The 27,569-nt window shown below is 38.0% G+C and overlaps 1 protein-coding gene across 1 annotated transcript; it reads right to left on the minus strand.

The window, feature by feature from the left end:
* Positions 1–4,242: 4,242 nt before the first annotated feature.
* On the minus strand, positions 4,243–26,434 carry LOC114468618 (G protein-activated inward rectifier potassium channel 1-like). Its single transcript, XM_028455619.1, has 3 exons — positions 25,560–26,434; positions 6,934–7,150; positions 4,243–4,923 (listed from the first exon to the last, which is right to left on the minus strand). The coding sequence occupies exons 1-3, from the start codon at positions 26,226–26,228 to the stop codon at positions 4,271–4,273; spliced, it is 1,539 nt and encodes a 512-aa protein (XP_028311420.1). The 5' UTR covers positions 26,229–26,434; the 3' UTR covers positions 4,243–4,270.
* Positions 26,435–27,569: the final 1,135 nt, after the last annotated feature.

The following is a 27,569-nucleotide window of genomic DNA, read 5'->3' on the forward strand; positions in this document are numbered from 1 at the left end:
CTGCCGTCTTTTTATGTCTGTGTTTGTTTTGTGAGTATACGTTGTCTTTTTTGTATATTCTTGTTGTCATTTGTATATTTTTCTCTCATATTGTGTGTTTGGTTGTATTTTGTACTTTCAGAGTAATTTATTTTAGTTGTCATTTTGTATATTTCTTATTTTGTGTGTTTTTGGAGTCATTCTGTATATTGTTGCAGTTTTTTTTTTTTGTACGTCTTTCTACCATTTTGTGTATTTTTCTGTCACTTTGTGTGTTTGGAGTCACTACTTTGGGGGCCGCACAAAATTAGACAGAGGGCCGCATGTGGCCCTTGGACCACCAGTTGGCAATTGTGGTTCAAATGTACCAAAGTTTATTAAACAAAAAATACATCCAAAGCTGATTTTTTCTAATGTGCCTATAGTGGTTGCCTTATTAAATCAGCAGAAGCTGAAATTAACTTGATACAATGACTCACTCTCTTTCAGACTCGTGATCATTATATTGTGGTTGATTAATAAGTGTCTCAGTCTCATCTGAGACCCACTGAGCAGTAATGACCCCGTCTGTACTCGTTTCTGTGTAATTTGACAGATCAAACGCTGCATGAAATGAGTGTCAAATAGTGCGCGAAGCGAGTGAGTGTGAAAACACACACAGAGGGCTCCATAAACAGCTGAATTACAAGCGTGGAGAGGCTGAGGCTGAACTGAGTGGGTAGTCAAATCTGTGGATGCATAACAGTGCAGGGCACAGTTCCATGTAGTGTGTGGCTTCTTTCATTGATTTTTCCTATCTTTGTTGCTTGAAGTCCTCCATGTGCTTTGGTAAATTCACCTCGTATCTGTGGTTTCAGGTAGAGTAACGATGCATCTGTTACGAGAGCGAGGACTGGAAATCAGAAGTTGTGTAACCGTGGAAACTTTTAACCTTTAAGTCATTAAGTCATTGAATAAATCATGTATTCATCCATCTACTCTTACTTGCTTCTCCTAGAGCAGTGGTTCCCAATCTTTTTTGTCCCGTGTACCCCGTTTGCATTTTTGTCAAATCACGTGTACCTCCGCTTATTATCATAAGTACCCTCGCCATAGTTTCATATGCTTTTTCATTTGTGTTACAGCAAGCTCTCCTGAACCCCTAACCGTGAATATTGGTTCCCTAAGGCTTTAATCTACAAATTCCAATCAATGAGTGAAATTTAAAGTGAAATTTATTTATTCTTAAATACCAATGTCATTAGTTCAATACTAAGTAAATACAATCTCCTATGTACAAAGTAGCTAATTATTGTCTCCTATTGTCAGAAATGTGATAAAATGGCCTCTACAGCATAAAATAATCCTGTTTCAATAAATTACAAGAAAATATAGTATTTTATTGAGCAATAGTACTGTGAATTTGTGGTGAATTTGTCAAAAATAAAATAGCCGAAAAAGGAACGAGGAAAATTTCCTGATTATTTTTAAAATAATTGTTTAATCTTTCCGAGTACCTCCTGCAATGTGCTCCTGTACCTCTAGGGTACACAGACCCCTGTTTGGGAACCACTGTATTATAAGCTTGCACAGGATGCTTCTAACAAATGTTTTTCTTCATACCCAAAGACTAAATGATGAAATCTGAAATCAAAGGTAATTAAGGTCGACTATCTTTACTATGGATAAAATAATCTGCCCTTAACAAATCCCACAATTACTGTACCTTTAAATCTCTTTTTCATTAAATCCATTTAAACAAACATACTCTATATTCCCCACATACAAGCATCCATTTACACATAAACTAATGAATACAAGCAAAGCGAGAAAAGGACATTTGTTCATCCAGAAAATGAACTGATCTTATCTTAACTTTCTTCCCCAGAGGTCCCTCCTCTCGTGGCTCTTTTGAGATTTTATCATCCCAGAGGCTCTTCCTGTTCACATATTTCACATAGTCTCTTTACGACCGCTTCAGTGGTGTCTGTCACAATTTCCATAATGACACATATTTTCTGTAATTACCATTATCTTAGCTTTCAGGAAAAAAAAAAAAAGTTTGAATTTTTTCTGCTAGGTCAAAGATCGGCGGGGTTCCGGGAATTTATAATGTAGGGCCTCCAATTTTCTGTGACCACAGAAATCGGATGAAAAAACACAATTCACGTTCTGAAACGTAGAAATCTGACATTTCTTTTTTCTCATTTGCATATTCTGGGACATGAATGTTTTAAAGGGATCCTCCATTGTTTTTACAAATGTGGCCTAAAACCTTTGAAATGTCCTTATTAGAAGATCTATGCCTAACAAAATGCATTCTTTTGCACCATATTTGTTTCATTAACTTTTAAAACTGGGACCACACGTTATTGGTGACGTGATTAGCCCTTTTTAGTCCATTGACTTCTATATGAGGTAAAGCATTCAGGATAATTTAGCAGCTTTTTCGGTCAAAATGACAACTTGTGCTGCTTTGGGTTGCTCTAACAATCAGTAAAACTAAAAAATTACAATCAGCAGTGAATCCACATGCATATGGAGTTCTTCTCTCCTTAATGGCGTCTACAAAACGGCAGAGTGGGAACTGTCGCCCCCCCATGGGTCACGGTTTTAATTTATCATCTCTCAGTAAACAAAAGAGGTTAACCTCAACTTTTTTTGTTTTGTTTTACTGATTGTTAGATCAAGGGTGGACTGGGATAAAAATGCAGCCTTGGCATTTTGTGTTCCGACCAGCCACTACATTATCAGAGGTTATGTCATTAATGCTTAACATGTGGCACTTTTTGTCTTAATTTTAGATATTATTCCCTCAGAAAACCTTGAAAGGGGATACTTTTTAACCCCTTTTTCCATATATTCCATTTTCAAAAAGTTCTGACACTTTTTCCAGACTTTAGCTACCTTTTGCCAATAAATAACCTTTTATTTTTATTTATTTTGTCAATTTTTGCAAGTTCTCTTTGATTCTTCTATCCAGATAATAAATTAATTTTTTGAGGCACTTTTTAATCCAAATAAGCTATAAATAAATACCAATAAATACCACTTGTTTCCTTTTTTCTCTTCTTTTTGCCTGTTTTTGGTTCAACAATTTTGCCTTTATTCACTATTGCTTGCCACATTTTGCTCATTGAAGCTACCCTTTGCTATTACATACCACATGGTTCCCCTTTATTTGCCCCCTTTTTTTTTTGGCCACACAGACTGCTTTTGTCCCATTTTCTACTTTTTTCTTGCCATGTTTTTGCCACTTTTTGAATATTTTTTGCCACCTGTTACAAAGTCTGTCTCCACTCACTCATCAAAAAAAAAAAAAACATGTAGTGGACCGGCCTGCTTTGGGTTGACGGCCCACCGGGACGATGCCGGGTATGCCAGATGGCCAATCCACCCCTGCCTGTGACTGAAAATGAATGCCTTGCTTTATCTGGCTCTAATAACCATATTTAATGTTTGTATCACATAGTTTAAGTTTAATAACTAGTAAAATCATTTTAAGAGGGAAAGATGATGAAACGGAAATGAGACTATAAGTACAAAATGACACAGATGTGATGTAGGAAACCCTTAAACAGAATTTGGGAAAATTTGAAACAGGAAATCATGGGCCCTAAAAATTCTCTTGCCAATTTGTGTCGCCGGCGATACATCGGTTCAAATCTGGACTTTTCCCATTGATTTATACAGTGACAAAAAATCTCAGATGAAGACAGAATGTGAAAAATGGCAACAATATCAGTGGCAGCATCGAAGGGTTCCCATTGGTCTAATGAAGAGGAGCAGTGTTTGTAGGGTAGAGGACAGTATTCAGCAGCAAGTAGATGAGAGATAGAAATTCTGAAGTTTTTGCCAAAATCTTCTTATCAATGACATTACGCCATGGGTATATATGTCCTATTTATCACCATGATGACCATTTAACTCGTAGCTAAATAGCTAATTGACATCCAGTTAACTATTGAAACAAAAATAAACGTAACAATGAATTCAGCGTGACAAAGTACCAACTCAAAGACTGGAAAGTTGAAACTGCATTTAATAATAATATTTTTGTATAGTTTTTAATTTGATCAAACTAATATTGGCTGTCAGGTAAAGTGGTGCATTCATTAAACAATATGGTGAATACGTGCACAAATCTTGCAGAAAAGCCTAAATAAAATCTTAATGTTTTTATGTGATGACGACGCCTGCTTCGGCAATAATAACAATGTAATAGACCTTTGTTTTCTCAAATAAAGCTTCTAAAAATAAATATCTATGCATGTCTTTCTTTCTGTCATCACAGCTGTGGGATGATCAGCTTTCAGCGGTCAGCGTTCATTTTCCGTAACTTTGGAGGCAGATTGTCCTCCATCCTCCCTCCGCCAGAGAGAACGGGGCTGTGCATGGGCAGTGGTGAGGGGGCCAGGTTGGGCTGGTACAGGTCTCCAGTAGACTGGGTCATTGGTTCAAAGCCCACCTTAAGGGACTTGAGCTGTAGCCGATTGGAGGCCTCGGGGCTGGGGGAGGAGCTGAGGCGCTGCAGCTTCAGAGGAAGGTCTCCTGTGCTGCATGCCTTCTCCGAGTGCTGGGAGCCGATGAGAAGTACCTTCCTCTGCAGGTCCTCCTTCCCTGAAGAACTCATCCTCTGCAGTTTGCTCGGCAGCCGAGTCCCGCTCACATTCTGACGGCCCTTTTCTTCTGTAGAGTTGATACAATCCACAGAAAAGACTCTGTCGCGCCGGGCACCACGGCTGTCAGTTAGCGCGGGGGTCGGAGTGGACATGGGTGAAGGCAGTGAATTCTTCTCCTCGTGTTCTTTCACGCTGTACGGTGGTGTTGGGACTTCAAATGTGCTGTGAAATTGAGAGTAGTCCACTCGAAAAAAGCCCTCCTCCAGAGACATTACAGGCAGGAAACGATGGCCCCACAAGACCTCGTCCTCTGTATACGACGTCCGAGCCTGGCATGTCATACCTGGAAGACATGAGGGAGGTCATTGAGTTAATAAGTGCCATCAAACACGAATCCAAGCAGGCAATTACCAGCTGTGAAAGGGCACCACTTGTTCCCATTATCTTGTTTCCTCTTGCGTTTAATGCTGAAGAGGACATGCTCCATGCTGCTTCCTGCACAATCAGCTGCTTTAATGTGGTCACATTTTACTAACCTGAATACTGCATGACACCAAGATGAAAAAGATTTCTCTCATCTCATCTCCATTGGATTAAAAACTGCATCATTATACCTTGCATTTTTAAACTGCATTAGTTTGGTGAAATGAGGTCATAGCGCTGCTGCATTTTAGCTCGAGGGTCGAGACCAAAGTCCTGCCTTAAAAGTAAGGAAAAGTTATTCATCTGAACCACTGGCTCACGACCTTTAGTGACACAGACATCAGCAACCTCCAGCCTCGGCATACAGCAGGTTTCTGAGTATGTTTTGAAATTGCTGCATTGGCTCCCCGTGTGTTTTAGGATCGTTTAAAGTTGTCTCATTGGTTTTTAAATGTCTTAATGGTCTTGGGCCTTTGTATCTTTCAGAACTGCTTTTATCATACTAAAGGTTTCTCGTGCGCACCAGAAAACATCTTATTTACAAGGACATAACTGCTTTGCTTGCTCAGCGTCACTGTTATATTTTGTCAGAAAGAAAATTAAAAAGGATTTCAAAGAAACAAAGGTATAAAGTAGGCCCACATTATCGTCAGTTATCCACTTTATAGTATTTTCAGGTATATTTCGGGTTTTCGGGAAAGTAAACAAATCCATCTCTGCTTCCATGCTGCCTCGCAGGTACGGAGCCCCTAAAGGTTTCCCTAGATACTTTCTCGTGAGCACTAGATACTTTCCAGTGAGCACTAGATGCTTTCCTGTGAGAACCAGATACTTTCTTGTCAGCACTAGATACTTTCTTGTCAGCACTAGATACTTTCTTGTCAGCACTAGATACTTTCTTGTCAGCACTAGATATTTTCTCGTGAGCACTAGATACTTTCCTGTGGTATTTTTTATTCTGTGTAAGGTTTTAAAAATGTAAAGCACTTTGAATTATATTTCATACATGAAAATTGCTCTATGAATAAAGTATGAATTTGATTTGATTTTGATGCTCTCAGCCTTCTGTTTGTTTGTTTGGGCGGGGCTTAAGTGACTCTTGTGATGCTAAAGGTCAACAACCCCTGACCTCAGATCTAGGATCTGATGTCGGTATCTTTTATAATAAGAAAGCGTGTCAAATCCTCTTTAAACAGGATGGCTGACATCAAGCACATGAGCAGCTGCTCTTACAGGGATAACCTTAATACCTGTGTGTTATTGTCAGGAAGGAGAGATACTGTGTGCACTGACGGAGGCTTCCCTTCTGTCCTTTGTTTGCTCCGACACGGTGGAACCAAACTTCTGACTGCTCCCTGATTTAATGGTATTATCAACAGGGCACAGAGCGCTGCCTGTTTGCTGATCCTGTCCTCCTGCTCCAAACCTATTCATCTTGACAATGGTAAGAGAGGCATGTTATGAAGGCTGGATGAAGAAGGATTTATATGTGTTGGTTCCTGGGGAAGACAATCTTTTACTTATGCAGAAAAAAAAGTGAAACTCTGTGGAATAACAATGTCTCAGGCAGAGAATTAGCTCAGCTCGAAGATATCTTTTTAATAAAGTCAGACTTATCTCAAGTTTCTTTCATTCATCAAATTTACACACAAATCTGTGACCACAGGCTTTTATTAAGCAAAGATTAGCCATAAACACATTCTGCAGTAATAAAGCTCTCTCATAATTCGATCTGCATGAAACTCTTCCACTCATTTTCCATTTCATCTACTTTTAATATGCAAAACTTCCTAAGCAAATAATTGAGATTTTCCTGTGTGTTTTGAACAGTTGTGAGCCTATGATATTGAACTAATTTAGGTTTGAATTTGAAGTTAGAAAAGGGAAGAAAAGCAGCTGAGAGACTGAAAAGGACACAAAGGTTTCTCACCTGTGGTTTCCACAATGCCCTCCAGGATGACCACAATCTCAAACTGTTCGTTCATGAGGGAGCGCTGAGAAAGGTCAAAGAAGGGGCTCTTGGTGTTTATTTCATGGCAGATGGTTAAAGGAGACACCAGGAAGAGCTGGTCAGCACCCGTGCCGAAACCCACATCCAGCTCACACTGGTCCAGGGGCAGGAACTCTCCCTCAGGGGTCTGACGCGACTGGAAGGAGATGAGAGGTCAACAAGAACAGAGGAAAAAAACAAATAAAATAAGAGTTAGATGCAAAATGTGGCATGTCAGTTGTTAGGGTTAGGGTTTTATTTTTGTGGCTTTTAGAACATTATGTTTGCATAAAGGCTGCAGAACACCAGTGTTAATTTTGTTACTTAAAAATCATCATAGTTTTGACAGCATTTTTTAAGTAACAGTAACTAGACTATCACAAAAACATGTGAACTAAAACTATATCAAAAATACAGTAAATTGACATTTTAGACTGAGTACATGAATCGGATGATTTCATTTGATTTCATTTGTGCTTTTGGTAAACCATCCCTGTTTTTATATGATACTTTTTTATATAAGTGGGTGTACTCTCCAGTTATGTTCAGTTTGTCATTGTTTTTGGCTGTATTATTGTACAATATGTAAAAAAAAAACTAAACTAAATACATAAAGCACAGTATGCTGTACATAGAAATATATAATTTTGAGTAATAACCTATATTTCTGAAAACTATTACTAAAATCAATGTTCCCCAGCCAGCCACCAAAGGTGAGCATTTATAAGATTTATTGGCAGTTTGCCATTGGGTAGTGATAATGGCAAAATCCCTGCAGATTGGTTTACATTCGATCTGCAGGTATTAAAAACCTATTGTTTTTAAATACTGTCCATCATGTTATTAGCACCACAGCTGGAAACTTTAGGAGTGACATTTTTTTGTTGAAAAAAGAAGCTCTCTCCCTTACTAATGCCTAAGTGTGAGCAAAAGCAGAGAACGAGTATGGCACAATGTTGACTAAATGTGTAAATAAGGTGAAATGCACTTAAAAAGTCAAACTGCTCCCTGTCCAGTCCATCTTAATTATCCATCAGTGTCTCCCTTTGTTGCAGCTGCCGACTTGGAAATTCACAATGATTTCCAGGGAGTTTTCAGGCGGACTTCTGAGACAGCCGTGCCTGGACAGGTCTTGCCCACAGAGCGTTAACTGGTGCGGAAGTATTTAATTGCCCAGACGATGTCAGATCCTGGCACGAAGATCCTGCCTGTATTTTCTCCATTGCTGTTTTGTTGTATCTAATATTTGATCTTAGGCACTTCAATAATCAATTGTGGTTTGATACTTTTTCAAGTTATTTCAATTTCATATAAGGGCACACAGTGATTTTAACAGTTCAAGTTCTTCAAGGAGTATCATCCAACACTGTGCACACCAGCATCTAAGCTGTTTTGAGTTCAGTTAAATTGTGTTTAGATTTTATTCTGCAACCGACCGGCTGTTTAATTCAATCTCAATGAAATGCTGTGGAACTGAACCAAGCCGCAGAAAGCCATAAACCAACATTTAACTACGAAGATAATGCTTGATTTTCCCCTTCCTAGAGATGCAAACAGGTTTGCTAATAATGTTTCCTGCAAAAGTCCTCCAGGACATAACTCTGTTATCCAATGCACTCATGGATGGAAATGACCGATAAATCCTATTAATAACATTATGTTAAACCTGTTTTGTTATAAGAGTATAGGGGTTTCAAATAATGCACTGAAATGGAATTGTTGTCAAAAACCAAAAATGAGAAAACAGGAATAAAGTAAAATAACAATTATTAGTACTATTGCATTTATGGCGCCGACTGTGGACCAACCTCACTAAACCAAGGCATTACAATTGCAAAAATAAATGTTAAAGGTATTGTGGAGGATGTTATTTTGGATCATCTAGACTAAAGTTCTTCCTAATTGTAAATCATTCTGATGTAAGGCCGTCGTACGTGCTCGTTCCCAGCTAATTTTCGCTTGCTGCACATGCAAAGGTGCGTTCACACCGAACGTGACTGGAGTGACAAAAGTTACTAGATTACATTCAAATCAATATAAATGACGCGACCTCAAGTTATGAAAAATTTTAACTTTTTAAGTGACTTCAAGCAACAACTCCCCCGGCCGTCACTGTCCGTAGAGCCGAGGCAGCAGCCCCTCCCACCTGCTACAGTGAGAAGGCTGCAGCGGATGTCTGCAGCCAGGACCTCTTGAACGTCAATGCAGAACATCGATGCAGAACGTAGCTACGGTGTAGACGTGATGCAGAATCACCCTTGGGAGTGAACTTGTCATTGTTTTCACTTCGTGCTCCGTCTCAACCTCTGCTTAGAAGAGGCTTTAGTGATCAGATAAACTGAAATACATGCACACCACAGGCAAGTTTCCCTATATCTAGACAAGTGTACGGTGGCCAACATCCCATTTCGGTCGTGGTGTGTTGTTGGTTTCAGCAGAAAATGACCCAAAAGTACATTTTTGGTGGCTGAATTTGCGATGCATTACTTGTTTTAATGTATTGCTCTTCAACACAGATATCACTTTTAAATTTAAACCTGTTACATATGGAACTTGAAACATGAGGGAGAGGGTTTGGCGTATTCTCTCAGTGTTTGTATGTTATTTGTTTTTTTTCTATGTTTTTGCCAGCATTTTTTTTTTTTTATTAATTTGTCTGTGAACAGTATAACAAAAAAAAAAAAAAACTAAAAAAAACTAGTGGATGGACTCAATGAGATTAGGAACAAGTGATTAGATCCCCTTTAGTGAGGATCCAGAAACAAGCATGAAACTTTGCAGAAATGTTGAAGAAAACTTTTTTTTTTAAAATGCTTGCCAACCAAAATTCAATATGGTGGCCATTTTCCAAGATGGCAGCCATACAATGCTTATTTTACTATATACCTTTTTTTTTACCCAAGTATTCCTGAAATATATTTTGACAACGTTTCCAGCTTTTCAGGAATCCAACATGGCAGCCATTTCTCTAGATAACATTAAACTCACTCTCTTCGCAATTTGGGACAAAGGAAGTTAACTTTTGGCAAAAAAAAGCAAAAAAGGATGGATAAAGCTCAGAATTATTAAATGTTTACCAGCCTTGTTTGGATCCGCTAGCGGCCATCTTGAAAATATGGCTGTCATATTGAGTTTTATGTTGGCTAGCTCCTTTTTAGTAGTTGATACTTGTTTTACCAAATAAACAATTCTGGCCAAAAATCACATTAAGCTGCTCCACTATTTAGTGTACAAAGTGGGAGTAAACACGTGTTTCTGATCCAGAAAACACTGCATTCTATTTTGATCTGATTTAAATATGAATGAGACGCTTTTCTGGCTCTGTGTTGCAGAGGGACTCTTTTGTCAGCGAGGCATTGTTCATTTTGTTCGGGTGATTACGGACTGACGAACACGGGTTGGCATCTTTCCACCATAAGGGTTATTGCCGTGCTCGAATGGGAAAATTCTACGTTTCACTTTCTGTCTTTGTTGCTTGAAATTAAGAAGATTGATGACTGAATAAGAAACACTAACACGCAGAGCTCCACAACACAAAGATTCTGAGTCTCCTCTGTTGTTTCATCAGTAAATATGACAAAATGTTTCAGAAATATATTTTTTCCTCCTGAATGCTGATGTTTGCAATCATTAGCTGTTTCTTTGTGCCCATGTGGTAAACAAATGTGTTCAGCGTTCCAAAACACGTCACACCTGTAGTTCTTTTGTACTTCTTTTTGAGAATACAGGAAATGAAACGTGTGCCAGTGTTCTGTGCTATTATTATTACAATATTTTATCTCAAGGGGAGAATAAAGCGCGGTACATACTGTACATATAAAGATAATCCACCATCCTTTCCTGTCTGAATGCAATTTCTATGTTTTTAAAAACTGCAATTAATCAATGGTCACCATGAGAAAAGAAATGCTGCTAAAAAGTGCAACGGGATGCATGAATTCATAATTGAATCTCACTCCCTGTATTAAAATTGAATTGTGAGGTGTCGAATGATTCCCATCTGCTACTGAGAAACACGTAATGCTGCGTTCAAGTCAATTCCAAACTCGGCAATTACCAGTTGAAAATTTCAAATCTCTGAGTTGAACCGATTTTGGAAATATTGAAACACGCATGACCACTGTAACATAAAATGTTTTCCCCAGACTTTACAGAGTAGTAGAGTTTAGATTCTTGATCCGACTTCGAGCTGGGCTCGGGCCTCATTTTCCCCTCTCAGTTGTCGGGCCTGGCTCGGGCTTCATTTTTCATCATTCCTCGCTGCTGGTGTAAGACGGTTCTTGGTTCTTTGTGTGTTTGATTGTTTATTTTTGGCGTGTTACTACGACCTCCATTAAAGCCTGTAAAACTGTGATCGAGTCACGTCATTATAATACCGTTTGGGCTGCGGTGAGTGTGTGCGCGCCCCCCCTCACTGTGCGAGGTACCGCGCTACCAGTCTACCGGCAGCAATACGTTCAATAAAATAATAATTTACGTCGGGTTTGCTTCGGGCTCGTGCCTACAATTTAAGTTAATGGGTCGGACTCGGGTCGGGTCGGGCTTTATGCCTGCGGGCCCAGGTCGGGTCGGGCTGCATTTTTCGGGCCCGATCTAAACTGTACCGAGTAGGTTCTCTGACTTCAGGTGGTGTTCCAAATCACTTTTTCAACCTATATAAATGTGACACTCCATGGCAAACACAGGAACACGTTGGCATGACAGAAACAGAGAAAAAGGACAAAAACATACATTTTCTGAGAAAACAGTGATTTAAAAAAAATAATAAATTGCTAATATTGTAGATGGAGTTATAAAGAAAGCACTCCATGCTTCAAATAACTGTATCAGAGGTTTTAAAACGGTAAACTTTGTCTTCGAAAATGGCGTGTTTTCACAGCAGAGAGGCGTTCGTTTGTGACTGTGGAAATCAAACAGCTGATTACCATACCGGCTTTCTTTGGCTATACAAACACTTTTGTTATTGGTTTGGGCCAATGAAGTTGTTGAAGAAAACCTAAGCATCTATTCTGATAAGTCCAACAAATGCTGTGTTTATCGCAGCAACAGCGGAGTAAAGCGTAAAGTCAGCTATTTGAAATATTCACTAGTCGCATGATACCTGAGCTTGAAAAATTGATTTTTTTTTTCTTTGCACTCAATGAACTTGTTTTCTTTCTCTTCTAAAATATGTTATTGTTCTTTAAAACTTTAAAATGTGCAGTTACAATTTGTACCTTTTTCAATAAAGGTAAAAAAAAAAGATTACATATCCAATTTTGTTGCCATGGAGGGTAGTAGGGCTGAAAATGTTTCATTCTTTGAAGGGCTGCACAACAGAAGTTTCGAAAATACAGAATTTGCACATGCAGTGTGAATTTTTAAACATGCAAGTCATTTTTTTGGAACTATTTTACATGTTTTTTGACAGGCAGCCCTTAACTGTCAGGCTTGCGCACGACAGCTGCATGCAGGAGAGGAGAGATCTTCTCTGTTTGAGTCAACATGCATGAACAAATGAATATGAAGAAAATAATACATTTCTTATGAACTTTTTCATCTTTTTTTTCTTTTTATATTTTACAATCTTTTCTTGACTTCATCCGCTGTTTCTTTTTATTTTCCACAAATTATTAGTGATGGGTAAAAATGGATGATGATGGGATTTTCACGACCCTGCCAGTCTAAATGAGTCACCAAAAAAGTCTAGTGCAATTTCTGTGTAGGAGTGACGATTATTGATTTTGTGAAATAAAATGTGAGTGTGGGGGTGTCCAACACTGGCACTTTCAAAGAAATCTAAGTTATTCTCTTCCACTTTATCCAAAGGTACTAAACTTCAGTAAATGTGCAAAAAGAACACAGCCGCACTACAACCGCCCCCACTCCCTCCAGCTGTGGAGGAGTGTCCAGAGGCTGCACGCCCACACCCCCCAGTGGCACCCCACGTGCTGTATGTTATCGTGACTGTGTTTTCTTTGACTGTGTTTCCTTTGACTGTGTTTCCTTTGACTGTGTTTTGCTTAATGCATGTACACTAAGAGTTTTTTTTCCTAGTTTTCTACTTTACTCTCAAATAGGGAATTCAGTACAAAACCTGCCTTTTCCCCCTCCCCTCTCCTTGTGTTGTCATGTCATTTCTCATCTAAAATGATTTCTCGTTGCTCTGTAACATGTGTAATGACAAATAAAGCTATTCATTCATTCAAAAAAAAAAAACACAGCTGACCTTTCTAATAGCTGCCACTGAACTATTGTTCATACCAAGAAAACATAACTTATTTCAAAGAAAGGAAGTCTGGCAAATATTTACACTGTGTCTGATCAATGTTTATTGGCAATAGCTGCCTGACTACTAAGTGCTTTTAGTCCTCTGGATAAAAAGTGCAGGTCCTAATTTCCTTTACGGTAAAATAAGACTAAATGAGAAAAGTAATAAAGCAGAGCACCAGAGACAAGCGAAGCTGTGTAGATTGGTTTCAAAGTGTCTGAAGGAGACATTTTGATAAATTTTTAACAGTTTATGTAGAATGGAAATTCAAACAAATGTATATAAGCAGAAAAATGCAGAAGTCTGAAACTGATCATTAATGGAATATTGTATTTATCACACTGTTGGTCTGTTTGAAATGTTTAAAATAATAAAAAAAAAAAAATAAGCGCTCTGTTTGATAGCTTTATTAGCACAGGCTACATACTTTGTTACTGTCAGTAGTGCTAATAAAATAAATCGATTATTAATGGGTGATAATAATGTAGGGGAAAGACATTACTTTTGATGGTCCTCTAAAAAAAGGAAAACTATGGGTTTAGGAGCTATTTTGTGCAGAAAATTACAGTTTTCAATGTTTCAAATACAGAAAGAGCGATTACTTTTTGGGGATCAATATTTTTAGCAAAGCAACCGTAAAGCAGAGACTATATTATTATTTTAAAATATTGTAGCTGAGACACTCACTGTAACTGAGCTGAAAACATCAAAAGACATAATGAGTTGCATTTTTAACAATGTTAGTTTTTTTTTAGTTAGTTTATTTCTTCGGTCATTGTGAACATCCAGATCTAAGGTCATTCAAAGATCCCACACATTACACGACAGGAAAAAAAAAATATGTATACATTAAGAATGTCAACCGCTAAATGATGCCTGACCGAAAGGCATGTCACTCCAATGTCACTCCAATGTCACTCCAAACTCTTTTTTTTTTTTCACTCAGTCATATTATGTTATGATTTTGCTATTTTTTAGAGTTCTGTCCTGGATCTAGTTCTGAAAATTGTCAGTGCAGTGTTACCCCGAGTGAGGAGTGAGGGGGGGAGTACTAGGGAAAAGGAGTTTGGGAGGGTAACAAAGAGAAGAACAAGAGCATAATGGTTCACCAATGCTAATGTGTATATTATAGGGAAAACATCCCACACAGCTTTGACATTATGAAGACAGATGTGAACAGAGGGGGAGAGTGTGTAGTTACAGGTGTGACACAGACATTACTCAGCTCTGTCACAGTGTAAAGCAAGCTATCCTGGAGTCACAGACATGCCACAGCAGAAAAAAGCTGAAAAAGCTGCTATTAGAAACCATTGCACTGCCACAAACCCACAAGAGTCGGCAGGCAGGCGACCACTGAGGGCACCAGAGGTGACCCAAGCCGCTCCAAGATGCGTCACAATGTAAAACCATTTTGTTGTAATGCACCTTTTTTTATATTTTCACTTATGTGGAAAATACTCTCACAAGGTGCATGCATTATGGCTGTCAAAAGCCTGAAGAAAGAAATAGTAAAGAATAACATTTGAGTTTTTTATATGTGGTTGGTGGTCGTTTTTAAGATTGCACATACAGATAACAATGCATTGGCTGCACAGAAAGTCTTTTTCAAATAAAAAGCACCAAAAAACACACAAAAGCAGTGCTTATTGTGGTTATAGGAAATCAATGAGAGAGTAGATCTCCAAGGCCTTTCCCAATCCCTTCCCAGCAAGATGCTCAACGAGAATATCTTCTCATTAGTGGAAATCAATTCCATCTCCAGTATCTAGCCCATTACATAGATCTTTGGAAAAACTTCTCAGGTGTGCCTCTGGAATAAAAAGCAACAAAATAATGTGATGAAAAATAAAAGGAATGCATATGTTGTCTAGACTCCCAATTACTTTAGATTGTGAATATTTAGACTCAAGATTGTAAATTGCGTGATTTTCAGCAGAAATGTTTCACCACAATGCCCTCCATGGATGCGTAAGCAAAACCATAATAACTTGTTCTTAAGGTAAAACCTTTTTTTTTTTTATCTCCTTCCTTCTTCTAAATGCTGCCACCACAGCTTCACAGAGAAAAGCAAAGGTGAGATGCATTTTAGGACTGGGTGGTATGACCAAAAATGTACATCAGATTATTTTTATCAGGTGTTCACAGCATTTTCTACTGGTTGAGAGAGGAATTACTGCAGTAGATTGACTTAGTATGGTCTATTTTACTGTCATGATGAGTGAATATTGTAGAATAATTCCACACTAGTAAAGTTTGCAACAGCTGCCCAATGGCTCTTTGCCACGCTAGCTTAGCTTTAGCATTAGCTTGATTTCTAGCTTAAAAAGCTGCATACTCAGTGGTGTGGTGCTTTCTTATGGTGAATAAGGTAGCGTTTTGTTTGCATCTCCACCAGGACTTATTTCCGCATTATAGGAATTACAAATTGCGATCCTTTGCTCTCTTTTTTGTGTATTACTGCCGACATGCTAAGCTAACCGTGCCTCCGCGTCCGTGAGTGTTGTTCTCCTGTAGCAGAGGCGTGCGCACGCAGGCACATGCTCACATGCTCAGCTTCAGAGCTTTCAAATGTGTCTCTCTGATCCATTTACACGTATGATTTACACTGCAACTAACACCAGAGCGCTACTGTTTACCTTCCTATTTAGAAATGTAACTTTGAAAAGGGTCAGGTCTGAAACGCGGTGCAGTGTAGCGTTCCAAAAGTTGTGTAATCAAATACACCGGTACGGCCATATATTAAAAATTTATATCATAACGAAAATATATACCAGTATTCAGTATGAACCGGTATACCGCCCAGCCCTAATACATTTAAATATAAACATTACAGGGGCACGATCTCAGATTGGAGAACAAGACAGTTTATCATAACCATTGAACTAACTTATCTCTGTTTGTTGTTCCTAGAGCTGCAACTTCTGGATTATAGGAGCCAATTTTTGTATGATAGAAATAAAAAACGCAAATGATGAAACAGACTTTATCAGGATTAAAGCTGATGGTCACTATGGATCCTGTATATAATCTGCCATCGGCTGCAATCTGCCCTCCCTCCAGGACCTGTACGCCTCCAGGATTTTGAGGCGTGCAGGAAAGATTGTGGCTGACCCCTCCCACCCCGGTCATGAACTGTTTCAATCTCTCCTTTCTGGAAGGAGGTTTCGGTCCATCAGGACCAGAACCTCCAGACACAAAAACAGCTTCTTTCCCTCTGCCACCATCCACATGAACACACCCCAAGTCACCCACTGAACCCCCCCCCCCCCACCCGATCACCACCTCCATGATGACATTATCTGCTGCACTGTATATATATATATATATATATATTTATCCTATTTATCCTTTATTCTCTATCTATCCTTTATTTATCCCTCATCCTTTATATTTATCATTATTATTATTATTATTGTTGCTGGGTTGTTCTTTGTTTTTTTTATTTATTTTTTGTTGTTTGTTTTTGTGCACCAACTACCAAGACAAATTCCTTGTACTGTCCTTAAAACTGTACATGGCCATTAAAAACACTTCTGATTCTGATTTCTGATGCCATTAAAAAGTAGTTCACTTTTGCTACTGATGCCAGTCTGACCCCAAAAACGCTACAAAGTGACTCTTCTGCTGTTTTCACTAAGGGGTGTCCCAATTCAATATTGACATTGGTTAATGGTCTGATTACAGCAAAAATACAAGAGTAGCAGATTATATCGGTAATATATAAGCAGTCCATTCCAGACTCCGCTCCAGCACTTCAAATGGATGGGTCAGTTTTTCTCATATTTAGGGCTTTGTTTGAGTAATAACGCTTGATCAGTTTTTTTTTCTAACATTTCACACAACAAAATATGCAATAAAAGTTTGTTTAGTTTGCATTGATATCGTATCGGATCAATATCGATATTGGCCAATATGCAACATTTCAATATTGGTATCGTATTGGAAGTGAAAAAGTGGTATTGGCACACCCCTAGTCATATCACAGGGAACAGCAGAAAGAAAGGAGAACAAACAGAACCACAAGAAAACACTTTAAGGATGAAGTAAAACACTTCTTTAGGAATATTTTCTGCTTCAGCGCCATCTTTACATTCTTCAACGGGTCTCCATATCCCACAATGCAATGTGCAAAACTTTTCCAAAGTCACATGACCATTTGTCAACAAACCCAATGATTGCAATGGAGTCAAAATCAAACTTGCAAGTAGCAATTTCAACCTTTATAAGTAATTTTTTTTTTTTTTTTAAAAAGTGAGTAAATTGTTTCGTTTTTTCAGAGATAGGGTTAAAACTGCTGGAGAAGATAGAACACATGCAACTGAAAATGATCAACTTTAACCAAAATAAGATCCATTGTCATTGGACAGCAGAAGACTAACTGAAGTGCACGTAAAGGAACTTTAACCTCACACGAAAAAGCAGCGTCTAAACCTGAGACCTTTAAGTCATTCATCTATTCAATACCCACCATTAACGTGCAAGCGGGGTCACAGGTTTACACTGATGTTCTTTCTAAATAGAATGAGGAGCAAAAAAAGCTACACTGTGTACTGCTGGCAGGCTTCCTCAGGGTTATGACTCCCATCAAACTACTGTGGGAAGACACCAACGCAATAACTGCTCATGAAAAAGTCAAACTCATGTCCTTCTCTCTGAGGGAGGAAGTGCTATCCATGCCGCCATGATGGTCTGACCACCCAAAGACAAGGAGGAAAGCTCAAACTCAGCACCTCACCGTGGGCTGTGGATTTATATACAATACAGTTATTTTAGGGGGAAAAAAACCCATATTTGAAGTACTTTTTTTTAACGTTTTATACCTTAATTAATAGGGAGGAGCCATGTTGGACTGATGTGACGTCAAGTCATTAATTCCTAACCAAATATGTTTTTGAAATTGTAGGAAACTGCAGTTTCCAAAAGTCTGTCTCTGACAGAGAGAACATGCAAACTTTGTCACATTTCCATTTTGAGTTTTCATTTAGTGATGTAATTCCATATCTAAGATCAGAATACTGTTTTGTGGTAGTTTTCTCTCCTACAGCGCAAAAATATGAATGCAGTTTGAATTTACAATTTCGAGAAAATATTTGTCTGTTCATGTGTGCGTAATAGTGTATAGGATTGTGTTTTTACGTGTGTGTCAGTGCGCCCAGAGTTAATTCTTCCTCGATAAATGAATCGATAATATTTGACATGAAATGTACAAAACAAAAAAACCAATCAAAAATATTATGTAAAACTGTTCCAAACATCTTAATGCAAAGTTATAGATAGTAGATAGATATTCTCTATTTTCTGTGTTTCTGTATTTTTATATTATTTCAACCCTGTTTGCTGCTTTTCTTTTCTTTCTGTAATGCTGATGGAAATGTAATTTCCCTGACGGAGCTTTCCCAAGGGATTAATAAAGTGTATCTAATCGAATGTAATCTAATCTAGTTGTCGTTCATCATGAATGTATACAGCTATTTAAAATTAAATGTACACCTACAGTAAATGTGTATTCCATGAGAATAATTTCTAAAAGGATTCCTCTGTGTTCTAGTGGAAGTAAAATGTCTCTCATCAGGCTACAGTTCAACAGCTCCCCCAATGTTTCCATAGAGGAACTGCACTGACAGATTTCTATTGAACAACATGAAGAACTGGACTCTTAATACGAACAACTGTAATATATGCAGTGAGTGTAGTAATAAAAGCCATGCAAACAAGGCTTTGTGTGAACAGGCTTTCACCTGATTTCACTTTTTAAGCCGTCGTTACTTCAGCAGGGCTGCTGCAGATATTCCGCCTTCGTGAGAGTCTTTGAAGCGAGAGAATAAGGTTAGACCACAAAGCCCTGCAGCCAAAATAATGAGAAATTACTCAGCACACTTAACTGAATCGCACTGAGTGGTCTGTAGAAAATATTCATTGAAATAAAGGTAAGATTTTTAAATGTATAAAAATTGTGGGAATGTTGGACATTATATTGGATGGATGGATATGACTCAGACAAATGCCCTACATTCTTCTTTCCCTTTAAATACATATAAAAAGCAGCATTTTATTATATATGTCCACATCTCAGTCCTTGCAGTCATGTGATTGTACTTTTCTGCCTACAATGCAGAGCGCCCCCCACCCCCCTGCACTGCCATACGCATCATTAAGCTGACCAATGCTGTGCTGGGTGTAAGGGAGACGAACACACCCATAAACAGAGCTCGGCTAATGCTATTTGTCTTTTTCACGCCTCATTTTTCACACTGAACACAAATGTGGATGAAACAAGCTCTATTGTCATCATTAAAAGAGGCAAAGCTGTGTGTTACTGTCCTTTTTCCTCCATATTCCTGAACGGTTGGGCATTTAGAACAGCTTTATTCAAAAGTAGCTGGGTTTCCATTACAGATTTTTGCAAAAAAAAATATATTTCTAAATGTCGACATGTTTAAACGTGTTTCCATTGAAAGTTGTTTTGGGTAGGAGCCTCGTAATGCGGCTCTCGGTCAAATTCTATGTGGCCCCCAAAACAAATCCACCAAAAATTGTAATTCAAGAATTTGGAAGTATTATGAAGCCCAACATAATACACAAAATGACTCCAAAAACACACAAAACAACAGCAAAATGCACAGAATGTCAGCAACAACAAAAACACAAAAAAACGACTCATAATACACACAAAAGGACATCAGTCACTCAAAACAACCACCTAAACTCACAGAACAACAACAATTACACAAATTCACAGAAAAAATACCCAAAAAATGTAAAAAAGGCACAGATTGACAAAAGCAAAATGCAAATATAACACACAAGAAATAACAAAAACACATATAATGACATAAAATACACAAAATGCTGACGGAAATGCCCAAAATGACAGATAAATACACAAGATGACTAAAAAGTCAGAAAAAATAGACAACAAACAAAGACAAAAAACTCCATTTTTTGGCCGATCCCAATTTTTTTTCATAACTGACAACATACACCTTGAAAGTTCCAATCTAATTTTATTGTAAAACATTCAACAACACGTGAAACAATACTAACGTGTTGTTTTAACTGCACATGAGGTAGTGAACTCAAACATAAATTCAAGGTTTAGAACGTTGCTGTCAAAAATACTCAATTATATCACTACCTTGAGTCTTTCATTCTTCACATTTTAAAAACTAAACAAACGTGTCCAACGGGTTCCACTGCAGACCTGCTTGGAGCACTTTGACTAAAATGAAGTACGCAGCAGTATTTTGGTTTTACAAATAAAGAAAATCACAGGGTTTGGGGTAAGTGATAAAATAACGATCAAGGACAAACTTGTAAAACATCCTAAACTACCATTAAAGTGTCGTGAGTTTTAAGTTTCCTTGTAGAGCAAAAATAAAAAATGTCCAAATACAGCAGGATATTTAAAAGTAAAAATATTATTCTAAAAATAACTTCCAACAACTGACAGGATAAAAGCTAAATAAATAAATAATAAAGTAATAACAGAATGAACATGACACAGGTTATTTGTTCTCACACTTATTACAGTCACTTATACATTAGTGGAAGGTTTTTATTCAAATCCAAAGCCATGAACTCCATCATTTTCCTTGTAGTAGCTTTGCTCTTTTCACTGATAAGTGCCCTCAGTGGATCCCTGGCTCTGTTTACTGCTAGCTGTAGCATTAGCATTAGCTTGATAACTAGCTTCAAATGCTGCATACTGAGCAGTGTGGTGGTTTATTAAATAATGAATGAGGTAGCGTTTTGTTTGCAGCTCCACCAAGACTTATTTCAGGAATTACAAATTGCGATACTTTTTTGTGTAAAACTGCCAACATGCTAAGCTAACTGTGCTGTTGTTGTCCTGTGTAGCAGAGGCATGCGCGCACACACATATGCACACATGAACTGGTGGGCGGGGCCTGTCAGTCAACTCACAGCCGAAGGGGACAGTGGCTGACTTTATGACTGACTTTAAGACTTTTGCGGAGGTAGAAAGGATCAGCGTAAAAGATCTGTATCATATGCAAGGATTGGTCGATCCCCCAAAATCAGGGAAATCGGCAGGCCGATCGATTGGTGCAGCCTTACAAAAAAACCCTTTGTTCTTTCCTGTGTTAATGCTCAGATTGGTCATTATTCTTAATACTGGCATGAATGTTGGTAATGTGGCCCTCGTATCAGACAATCACAATTTTGTGGCCCCGCTGAGATAAACAGTTGCCCATCCCTGCTATAAAGCTTTCATGTCCAGAAATACACACGTGTGTGTTCAGGTGTCACCAGCAGAGATGCTGGCTGTGCTCCACACGCACGCACGCACGCACACACACACACACACACACACACACACACACACCAAACAAATGCTTTAAAATCTCGCAGGCTGTCACTCAGCCTCTCTGTCCTGCAGCTGGAGGATTATGGTAATGCCACCTTAAACCGGTTTGGTTTAACAAGGATATCTTGTGTGTAGGGGGATCTGTCTCCAAATGAGGCTTTGAACAATGAAGAAAGGCATGAACTCCTGACTGAAGTTAGTGGCGCTGCCTTCCAGTGGGATTGTGGGTCATTAGGTTTCAGAGCACGGTGTGAAACAGTCTCCGTTAACTGGGTTATTGAACAGGTCTTAAGGGTCTTCCTCTGTTGGAGACTGTGTTTGATTGACAACCAGTCCACGATGTGCCTCGCATGAAGATTTAGCAGGAAATAGGGAATTAATTCATAAATGGAGGTGGATAACTTTATCAGCTAAAGACAGTGTAGGACTCATGGAAGGTTGAAATTACCACTTGAAAGTTTTTTGTTTTTTTTTATCTCCACTGTAAAAGCTCACTTACTGACATTGTTGGAAGAGTTTGGTACATTGCATTGTGGTATGTGGAGTCCTATAGACAGATGCATAGAAGTGTTTTTACTTCATTCTTACGGTGATTTCTTGTGTTTCTCATTCAGGCAAGGAGGACAATGATTGGCTTGACTCCTTTTTTGGTCTAGTTAGTTCCCAGTATTCCCAGTGATGTCATCTCACTCCACCAGACATTCAATTTCCCATTGTCTGCCATTGTTTTGGCGCAACTTTCAGTAAAAACACCAGAAATGTTTTGAGAAGTCACTTTTGCAGGGTTTTTATTTTTTTTTTAAGCAAACACAATAAATCACAGTAAGGATGAAGCAAGAACACTTCTTTGCATATGTCTACGGCAGGGGTGTCAAACTCATTTTAGCTCAGGAGCTTTTGACCAGTTTGAGCTTAAATGGGCCACAGATTTTTTGGTGGGGAAAAGAGCAAATACAACCTTAATGTGCCCTGGTTTGCACTTCCTCGCATCTCTTTATAAAAACAAGGAAGTTCTCTGTGTGTGTGTTTGTACAGAAATGCACAAAACTACACCAAAAAAATAAACAAAATGACTCCAGAATCACACCACGTTACAGAAGAATACACCAAACAAAAAAAATATAAAAATGAGTAAAAAAAAAAACAACTAACACATTTATCATGTGCATGTCCCATAGAATTAAACCAGAGAAATCACACACACTATTTTACTTTGCACCTGCACATAAACCCCTTTATAACACTACAGAGTAGAGTATGTACACTTCTTTGTAAATCCAACCTTTAAACACATACTCATTTGGCCATAATTGACAACTCTACTTAAGCTCCCAATATATGAATACATACTTCCTATGGGCCCTGTACTAGTAAATGGTAATGTATGAGAGTTTATCAGTCCCTGCATGAACTTCACTTAAATGTCTCTTATTTTGGTAAATTGGAGAGATTTTGTAGAGTAATTAGAGGAAGGTTTGCCCAGTTTTGGAAAAGTTGAGAGTCCTTTTAACAATTTGATATTACAAATGACTGCCGTCATATGATATAACAATTAGAAAACTGAGCTCTGCAAATAATATGGATTTTACTGTATTAGATGGTAATTCACAAAACGTTTCATGCTTTTTTCTATCATTTTTACTTTCTCCAGCGGGCCGAACTTGATGCTCTAAAGGGGCGGATTTGGCCCCCGGGCCTTGAGTTTGACACGTGTGGTCTACGGAACTCCACATCCCACAATGCACTGCATAAAACTTTACCGATATTGTCATTAAGACAGTATTTACTGGAAATCAAAACAAACTTCCGGGAGGAAATTTCCAACTTTCATATATTTTTTCTGAACAAATAATCTTTCATTTATTGATAACTAATTTATACCGTTAAGTACAATACTAACTGTTTGAGACTTAAACTTTCAGCCCTTTTTGTCCCAAAAATATAACTTGTCACCTGCAGCCAAATATTTTTTCACTTTTCGTCCAGACGTGCCAACTTTTCATGCTTGATAAACGTGCATGTTTGTTTACACACTGAGGATACTTTGTAATGTGGGAAGAAATGAACAGAAGTTGCTTTGTCATTAAAGCTCTTTTAGAAACACTGTTCGTACACACTCTGCTGGTACACCGTGGTCTCAGTAATAAACCTGTGTCCTGTTCCTGGTGTGCCCCAGGTGATAACTACGGTAATGTGCCCACGTGCTGGAGAACTGTGCAGGGAAGAGAGATCTCAGAGAAAACCATGGAATAACAAAATCCTTACAGAATAAGACAGAAGTGGCCACCATGACTTCATGCTTAGCACTAAAAATTAGATAGTTGTATTTCATCTACTAAAGCAGGGTTTCTCAAATGGGGGTACGACACTAAGGGGGTACTTGAAAGAGAGCGAAAGTGTAAAATTAACAAACAAAAGCCTTAAAAATATTTGGTTTTCTGATGTTTATTTCTCGTCAAAAATGATCATCACGATAATGATGATGAAAAATCTTAATTAGAAATTACCCAAAATGATAAAGACTAGAATAAATCTATTTCGAAGCCACTAAATACTCTTTCATTCCACTTAATTACAAAATGAGATTCTTTAAAATGTGTGTTATCACTGATTCTTATAGTTGTGTTTTCATAGTATTCTGACAAAGGGGTTACTTGGATTTAGGGCTGAGCGATATATCAAAATTCACCATACTGTATCGAATTTTTTATTTTGGCAATATAGAAAATTACAATATCGCCTATATCTATATGTAATATATTTATTTTTTAATAGCTTATTTTGATTCAAAATAGTCGTTTTAGGAGGTGCTGCTTTTGCTACTTGTCAGAACAGCATGAAAAGCACAGTGAGATGATCACTGAATGCATCCTAACTCAGACCTTCCCCTAAACAAGCCACACTACAGAACTCACTCACACGTGCTGTCCTTTATAGGAGAAAAAGACAAAAGTGTCATTAATTGTGCAACTATTTGTTGATAAATAGCAAATTTGCTCTTGAATTGCATTTCTGGTCAGACTTAATTTGAATTAAAATAATCAAAATGTATATTGTATATCATCATTTTCAGAAAAAACCTAGAGATATGAGTTTTGGTCCATCTCGCCCAGCCCTACCTGGATTCGGAAATAAGAGAAAGGGGCCAAAAAACTTTGAGAACCACTGTACTAAAGGATTATTTGCATTTGGTAAGGCTTGAATAGACAAGTGTTAATTTGCTACAAATTCAATATCTCCCATGATTTTTTAGGTTGTCCTTGGAACATTTTAAATCATTTAAAAATAGCATGATAAATGATGATTGTCTTTCTTTTGTACACAGAAACCTTTAACTATGCTGCAGTTCACGCTCTTACTGTACTTTACTTGAGTATTTGATTTTTTGTCAACTTTTTACTTTTACTCCTTACTTTAATTTAAAAAAATCGATTCATTGGATTTACGGAATTTGTAGATAAAAGCAATTTTTATTTTGCAAATTCAAGTTTTTTTTTAAAAAAAACATATATATATATATATATATATATATATTAATTTATTTTTTCCACTACAGTTTTTTCGGACTTTTTCGCTGTCCGTGTTTGTGGGTTACCGTAGTGCAATGTGAGCCAGCCCCCTCTTTGTCTATGTGTTTAATTTTTTATTCGCACTATGATGAGATGCTAAGTGAATTTTTCTTTAAAAAATCTGAGTTTTGTTTTTTTTTTTAGGCAAATTTTCTGGTTTAAAAACCCTGTCTTATTATTGATTTGTTTGACTTTTTTTTTATTTTTACCTAAGTACACTTAGTAGCATGTACTTTTTTACTTCAACTTCAGAACTTTTACTTTTAACAGAGTCATTTTTTTTTAAATTCCAGTATCTATACGTTTACTTCAGTACTAAAGACTAGTACTTTTGCCACCTCTGCTGGTTTAAAGTATGCGCTTCTCCAACACATCTTCATGCATTATAACGGCACATGCGTTGCACCGCCTCCATCCTTACCTTGATGACTTTACACCTGATCTGTGCGGACACCATGTGGCTGTTCCGCAGGTTTCCCACCCGGAACATAAGGCACAGTCTTCCGTCTCTCTGAGAAATCACCGCATCCTGGCTGAACATGAGCGTCTCTGCGCGTTTCTTGGGTTGTGACATTTTAATGAACATGCAGCCGATGAGGAAAGCGTCCACGATGGAGCCCAGCAGAGACTGGAACAGGAAGAGGATGATGCCTTCTGGGCATTTCTCCGTGATGTATCGGTAACCGTAACCGATGGTGGCTTCGGTCTCTATGAAGAAGAGGAAAGCTGAGGGGAAGTTGTAAACGTTGGCCACGCAGGGTGTGTAGGACGAGTCGTGTCCGTGGTTTAAATCCCCCCTGATGTAGGCGATGATCCACCACATGGATGCCATGACCAGCCAGGCGATGGTGTAAGTCAGGATGAAGATCAGAAGGTTCCAGCGCCACTTCAGGTCCACCAAAGTGGTAAAGAGGTCAGAGAGGTATCTGCTTGTCTCCCCTCCCAGGTTCCCGTGCTGCACGTTGCAGCGGCCGTTCTTCTCCACGAAGCGCTGCCGTTTCTTTTTCACCGGAGCCGCCGAACAAGTGGTGGCCCGGTTCGTGTTGACCACCTGGTAGTCTTCGCCAAATTTCCTCCTAAGTGCAGCCATTTCGGTTCAGCAGCAATAAATCCTATTGGTTTATTTCATTTTCAGTCTGTTTTGCCTTCCTAAACACTTTGTTCTTGTGGTGCGTAAAATGCGCCATGGTCACTAAGCGCGCAATTTACGCACAGACCTCTGCTTTATGAGAAGACCAAAAAACAGTACAAATAACGATTCCTCACCTCAGAGCATCACTGCCTGCATCTGTCTGCCTTCACTCACTCTGAAAGAAGTAGTGCTTTCGACCATTCACAGCTACTGTTGAGAGAGAGAGAGAGAGAGAGAGAGAGAGAGAGAGAGAGAGAGAGAGAGAGAGAGAGAGAGAGAGAGAGAGAGAGAGAGAGAGAGAGAGAGAGAGAGAGAGAGAAAGAGAGAGAGAGAGAGAGAGAGAGAGGATGTGGATGCATTTATTCATTCAGACTCATTGCTGACACACTGGTTCATTTATTTATCAAGTGTACTTTTACATCTATGGGGGACAAAAAAAAAACATAATTACAAATCAATAAATAAACAAATAAAAGCACACATAAATAAAATTAAAACTATTTTGTTTGAACTTTTTGTTTTGTTTATCAGTAATATTTTGTTATTTGTCATAACCGTTCTCTTTTGTCATGTTTTATTTTTTCTGTATGTTTTAAAACCTTTTACATAGGTTGTCTTTTAAAATCTGGCCTAATTCTGGCTTATTTACAATCTGTTTATTAATGTTCCTTTTAAATAATCAATAGATTCCCATTGTAATGTTTTTACATGTATTTATTTCCTCAATTATGTGTTTATTTAGATATTTATGATATTCCATATTTGTTTATATATATATATATATATATATATATATATATATATATATATATATATAATTACATTTCCACATGTATTTATTCATTTATTTATTTGTTTGTAATTATGTAATTTTTTTTTTGTCCCCCACTTCCTCATTGACACAAAGTTCCATAAGAAATATGAGGGAGAGTTTGGATGATCTTGGTGATTCCACTCTGCCATCTACTGGAGAGAATCTCCATGTGCGCATTCGAGCCAACCACAATGGACAAACCCCAAGAAGTGGACGATATACAAAGTTCAATATACGACCATTGGCCCACGATAAATTTGGAAATGGAAAAAAAAAAAAAAAAATTGCAGTTGAAAAACAAAACCATGCTTACGATGAGAGAAATCATACAAACATTAATAAAAGTAATGCCAAGACAAGCCCAGCATTTGCTAAATGTGAATTCCTGATAAACAAACAGGGCAAAGGAAATGTTTTGGAAGCAAATTAAATTCTGACTCCCTCATGAGTTCAGAATCAATGGACAACTTTCTAAAACCACCATC

The sequence above is a fragment of the Gouania willdenowi genome, chromosome 8 (genome assembly GCF_900634775.1).
Source record: "Gouania willdenowi chromosome 8, fGouWil2.1, whole genome shotgun sequence".
NCBI classification, from domain to species: Eukaryota; Metazoa; Chordata; class Actinopteri; order Blenniiformes; family Gobiesocidae; genus Gouania; species Gouania willdenowi.

Excerpts from the sequence above, each read along its gene's own strand:
- LOC114468618 (XM_028455619.1), bottom strand. The coding sequence starts at position 26,228 with ATGGCTGCACTTAGGAGGAAATTTGGCGAAGACTACCAGGTGGTCAAC. Across the intron at positions 7,151-25,559 it reads TCAGGTGTAAAGTCATCAAG|TCGCGTCAGACCCCTGAGGG; the intron begins GTAAGGATGGAG and ends ATCTCCTTCCAG. Across the intron at positions 4,924-6,933 it reads GGGCATTGTGGAAACCACAG|GTATGACATGCCAGGCTCGG; the intron begins GTGAGAAACCTT and ends CATGTCTTCCAG.